At 38.4% G+C, this 6,021-nt stretch overlaps 1 protein-coding gene across 2 annotated transcripts in view; it reads right to left on the bottom strand.

Moving 5' to 3' along the window:
- Positions 1–978: 978 nt before the first annotated feature.
- Positions 979–6,021, bottom strand: part of BAG4 (BAG cochaperone 4) — a 36,600-nt gene continuing 31,557 nt past the window's right edge. For both annotated transcript variants that reach the window (XM_023214551.1, XM_023214550.2), the window contains 2 exons: positions 5,276–5,530; positions 979–4,248 (listed from right to left, as the gene is read on the bottom strand). In XM_023214551.1, coding sequence (XP_023070319.1) covers positions 3,763–4,248; positions 5,276–5,530 — 741 coding nt within the window. In that variant the 3' untranslated portion in view covers positions 979–3,762. The remainder of the gene's footprint in view (positions 4,249–5,275; positions 5,531–6,021) is intronic.

Raw genomic sequence — 6,021 nt, 5'->3', positions numbered from 1 at the left:
GAGAGAGGGGTGGGGGAGGGGGAGAGAGACAGAGAGAGAAACCTGGCCGGGCACAGTGACTCACACCTGTAATTCCAGCACTTTGGGAGGCCAAGGTGGGCAGATCACGTGAGGTCAGGAGTTTGAGGCCACCCTGGCCAACATGGTGAAACCCCGCCTCTACTAAAAATACAAAAATTAGCCAGGTGTGGTGGCACGCACCTGCAATCCCAGCTACTTGGGAGGCTGGGGCAGGAGAATGGCTTGAACCTCCTGGGAGGTGGAGGTGCAGTGAGCCGAGATCATGCCATTGCACTCCCACCTGGGTGACAGAGCAAGACTCCATCTGAAAAAAAAACATAAAAACTCAATTGAAGCTGGTTGAGGTGGCCCATACCTATAGTCCCAGCTACCTGGGAGGCTGAGGCAGGAGGATCACTTGAGCCCAGGAGTTTAAGACCAGCATAGCAAGACTCTGTCTCTAAAAACAAAATTTTTGATTAACAAAAGAAAAACTCAATTGAAAGTGGTTGCCTTTAGAGAAGGAAAAATGGGGGTGGGATCAGGAGAATGCTGCCTTTCATAGAACTGACTTTTTAAACTCATAACTTCTACGAATTGAGGTAAATGCCTCACTTTTTTAAAAAAAAGAAGTAAAAAAAAAAGTAAAGTTGTAAAAGAAAAGCTCCATCAATGATCCATCCCCCAAAAACTTTTTTCATGCCTATTTAATCTATATTCTTCAAAATTTTTTTAAACTGCCTACCTTTAATGGTATTATTTACATTAACCAACTAAAGAACTGTTTTCAAAACCCCATTTGTAAAAGCATTTAAAAGAATTCTGCACCAACATGTGGAGACACATATAATCCAACCCCCATATACTTCATTAGGGCTTATTTGTTTAAACATTTACATTGGCATTCATACTTGGAACAACAGAGGGTTATTATTTAAAAAAAAAAAACAAAAAAAACAAAAACAAAAAAAAACATAGTTGTGTTTATCATGCCAGGACTGGGTAACTTTATTCAAGACTTTGACAAAATGATCCCCAAAGTAATATAAATGTAGACACTTTAAAAAGTCCAGATGCGAAATTTCAAGAAAACTTTGAATTCAATCCAAAGTCAGTATTAAGTCAAAAGTTGAACCAGTTCTACAAATTATAAATACTATTTTCCTTCTTAAGTTCATATATTTTCTGAGATAGATTACCAACTTAGTTTTCTTTGATATTGGTATTTGGAATAATTTTAACATGATTTAACATTTTTAAGTTCTAAATCTATACTTATCCTGAATATCTTATTATAGTTAAAAATATAAATCCAGAAGTGACAACTCTTCCTTACAGAATAATTCCAATAATAAATGTAGAAGGATTGAGAGAAATAGAAAATCACCATTAGAACACCACAGTAGTAACTGCCACAAGCAAGATCTGCCAATGGATAGTAAAATGAGCAAAAGTTTAAGCAGAAACGGGACATTTGCATAGTCTCAGGGTATCTCCGCAAATATTCAATAATTACAAGGAAAACACAGTAAGTTTACAGTAGCAAATCCTAGCAGACACCACCTTAGCATAGTGATCAAGGTTAACAACACCGGAAATACATTACAACATCAGGTATCCCCTGTTATGATACACTGTCACAGACTGGAAGACAGGACTTAGACATGACAGCTAAATGCAAGGCTGAGTCTTGGAACAGTAAAAGGACATTAGTGAAAAGACCGAAATCTCTACTTTTTAAACTTTCTACTTTAGTTAGTATTATATCAAGGTTAATTTCTTAATTTTGACAAATGTTCTATTGTTATGTAAGATGTTAATATAAGGGCAAGGTGGGTGCAGAGTATACAAGAACTCTACTATTTTTACAACTCCTCTGTAAGTCTAAAATTATCTCAAAAGCTTAAAAAATAACTGTTAGAAAACATACATGTGTATGTGCATAACATGTGTACATATATATAAATCAAGACTTCATGGAAATTGGCATCTTGGGCACTCAGTAAAAGAGTAGTGTTCTCTTCTGAATTATTCATTGTCTTACTGGTAACTTAGCTTTAAGGTCCTCCTCCTTCTAGACTTTTAATCTCAAGTAAAAATTTCCATTTTCATAGAAAAGCCTTTTTTAAACATTCCTATATTAGGCCAAAAATAAAATCCTAGAATAAAATTATCACCATAGTATCTTATAAAATCACTCATCCCAACCATAAGACCCAGCCAGTATTTTTACTACATTTCTTCTCCTCATCTAATATGTTTGTATTGGTTTGGTTTGGTTTATGAGTGGAGACAGCTAATATATTTAGTATTTACTCATAGGCCTGACAGTCTAAGGGAAAAAAATTATCACTTGGGTATCTTATGAAGAAACAGCTGTTTTTCCAAGAACCAATATTGTGTACTCACTTCAGACATAAAAAGTTATTTACCAAGTCTCTTCTATCTAACAGCATAGAGCTACCCAATCAAGGCCAACAAAGACCCTTTCAACATCCTTTTCTTAAATTTGGCTATAAAATGACTGTTAATAATGGTAATAAATGTCTTTTTATTAACAGGCAATTTTATCTTATGCAGTTTAGGGAAATAAACATAAAATCTACCTTTAAATGAAGAAAATAATAATTTCTCACTCTAACTATGGCTGATTCATTCCCTGAGCATGAATCCCCTTTTACCCTCATTGTTTTTAACTATAAACTGAGCTGAAATCTGCTCACAGGTGAAACTAATATTTTAGATGGAGAATAATATTACCAAGTAATCATATTTATTACTTTTTGTAGTCATTATTTCTACTCACTGTGGCATTTAATGTTTCATCTATATCTCTCTATCACAACGCCCTCTATAGAAGCAGCAATAGTGAAAACATAATTACACTTTGGGAAAAAAAAAAAAAAGCCAGGTAATTTTAAAGTGGATCTTTATCTAAATACAATAAAAAAGCAATGAAGAAAAATGTCTGTAAAATTTTCATTTTATGTCAATGCCATTTCCAAATTCACCTTCCACTACTACCATGAACAGCAGAAGTGGTTTAAAAAATAAAAAATAAAAAACTCTAACCTAACGATCTATACAAAAAGGGAGACAATTTACTCACTACACATTGCAGTATATTCAAGTGGCGAAAAGATAGAAATTCTTTCAGACCTGCCATACCATCTGGCTGTCAATATAGTCTCTTGAATAATTATATTAAACATATTACTACAAAATGTACCAAGAAGTAGAGAATAATGCTATATTTGTGAACTGCAAATAAAACAAAACAGAATTCCAAGAAGGCTAAAGTCTAAGCTATAATTACACATGAAGTGTATTTTGAAAGCAGTTACAATGTACAAAAATGGGACAAGATATCCAGATGTTTAAAAAACACATCCTGTTTGTCTCAGATTGTATCCAGTTTCATCTGGTAGGTTTCTGATAAGCCTGTTAAGTGAAGTGTGTTTCCCTCCTGCTGATAAGAAGCAGCTTGCAGATATCCATAAATTTTTTAAGAAGGAGTGAGTCTACTTGGCAATATTGGTAACTCCATAGTTTCCTATTACATTCATTCGTCTGAAAACTGAAAACAACTCAAGACTAAAATATTCTTCCATTCCTTTTCCAGTTTTTCAAGTATAAAATCAAAGGAAAGTTGGAATGTATTGCTTCTTGTCACCAACAGGCATTTCAAAAGGAGGGTAATTAACCAAATCAAGTGTTCTTTGGTCAAGTTAGTAACAGGCTTCCACTTTGTTCTAAATCCTTTCATAATCCTTTTTTTTCTAATTTTTCCAATATGGCCTGAATCTTACAAACAGCCTCTTTTCTGGCCTGCCGTACAGAGTCCTGGCCCCCAGTTTCAACTGAATCCAGTTCCAAAAGTTCCTTGGTTAGCATTTCTTCCAGAAGCCAGTATGCTTTGTCTGTCTTTTTTCCTACAAATTCTTCTACTTCTTGTTCAAGATACTGGACCTTCTCCAGCACATGTATGATTTTTTTAATACTCGGAGGAGTACTTTCATCTGAAGGTACACGTTCTTCAGGAAGACTGCTACTTTGATCTTGATTGTTGGGATGGTTACTGGTGGCATTACCATACAGCTGAGGCTCAGCACTATACTGGACCTGGCAATCCAAAAGATCGGAATCATCATTGTTCACTGTCCCCGAGGATTCGTACTGATGGACACTGCAAGGAAAGTTGTGCCGGTTCATACTTTGCTCTGATTGGCTATAGGGGTATGAAGAATCCTTGAAGTGGAAGAGCGAAAAGAGGAAAAGAGCTGTTTTAATGGGAATCCATCAACATCAAATTTGTTAGCCCACATCTTTCACTTGACCAGACAGGTACATGAAAAGATTCCCTAACAATAAAATTGGACCCTCTACTTAATCATTTGCAAAAAACACAGTCCTGAGAAGATAAAAGGGAGTGTGCCGCCGGGCGCGGTGGCTGAAGCCTGTAATCCCAGCACTTTGGGAGGCCGAGATGGGCGGATCACGAGGTCAGGAGATCGAGACCATCCTGGCTAACACGGTGAAACCCGGTCTCTACTAAAAAAAATACAAAAAAGTAGCCGGGCGACGTGGCAGGCGCCTGTAGTCCCAGCTACTCGGGAGGCTGAGGCAGGAGAATGGCGTGAACCCGGGAGGCGGAGCTTGCAGTGAGCTGAGATCTGACCACTGCACTCCAGCCTGGGCGGCAGAGTGAGACTGCGTCTCAAAAACAAAAGGGACTGTGCCCTGTCAGACAAAAGGCACCGAATTTCTGAGTTATAATGGCTGGAACCTGCTTTATGGCAGGTCCATCACCATGAGCACCTCATAATCCATTCTGTGACCTAACCAGTAAGAATTAGTTTTTCCCCTAAAAGGTTAAAAACCTCAAGCAAGATCTTGAAAAGGAAGACAGCCACAGTGATAATGTTCAAGTCTGTGGTTTAAATACAAGCTCATACCGCAGATACTTCACATTGGTTTTGTCTTCTGTTCATAGATTATTTGAAGTAGTAAAATGCAGTCTTTGCATTTAACATTTAGAATTACAACAAACAGAAAATGTGTATCTTTCTGTCTTTTAACAAAAACGATGTGAATCTAAATCTTCTCTATATAAAGTTTATTTTAAAAAAAAGGAAACCAAGCTGAGGTAAAGCTATAGTCACCAACTTTTTGCAATTAGTCCCCATTTAACACAAACCAATACAGAAACTACATAAACCATGTTATGTTCTCTTAATTACACACACATGAAAGGAACAACGTTTAGGTCTCCTACCTTGGGCTGCTGGAGTGGGGGTGAAGGGGGTGACTGGGGAGAGCCACTGCTAGGCCATGGTGAAGTACTTTCAGTCATGTAGAGATTGCCAGGTGGTGCTGAGGGCGCTGACGAAGGCCATGGGTAACGGCCACCCATTCCATAAGCACCAGGAGAAGCCCACGCATCCTCTTGTGGTCGTACAGTTGGTCCTGATTGTGGAACACTACGATTACCATCTCCATAAGGATAATGGGGCAGGGTCATTCCAGTGTTCTAGATTGAGAGGAAGAAATATACTAGTCATTGTTAAAAACTTGTAATAAAAATATTCTACTACAGGCCGATTCTGAGATGCTTCCTCTCTTCTTAAAAGAGCATACATTCACTGCTACTGGACTAAACTGTAGTAACTCTAATCAGCTGCAGTAATTTCTCCAAGCCTCAAAAAGTTGGTTCCAAAGATACCAGGGGTAGATTTAATGACAATAAAACTCAGAAGGGGCCGGGCACGGTGGCTCAAGCCTGTAATCCCAGCACTTTGGGAGGCTGAGACGGGCGGATCACGAGGTCAGGAGATCAAGACCATCCTGGCCAACATGGTGAAACCCTATCTCTACTAAAAAATACAAAAAACTAGCCGGGCGAGGTGGCGGGCGCCTGTAGTCCCAGCTACTCCAGAGGCTGAGGCAGGAGAATGGCATAAACCCGGGAGGCAGAGCTTGCAGTGAGCTGAGATCCGGCCACTGCACTCCAGCCTGGGCGAC

Source organism: Piliocolobus tephrosceles, chromosome 7 (assembly GCF_002776525.5).
Source record: "Piliocolobus tephrosceles isolate RC106 chromosome 7, ASM277652v3, whole genome shotgun sequence".
In the NCBI taxonomy this organism is placed as follows: Eukaryota; Metazoa; Chordata; class Mammalia; order Primates; family Cercopithecidae; genus Piliocolobus; species Piliocolobus tephrosceles.
The sequence above is the reverse complement of the archived record's forward strand: the minus strand, read 5'-3'. Positions and strand labels throughout refer to the sequence as shown.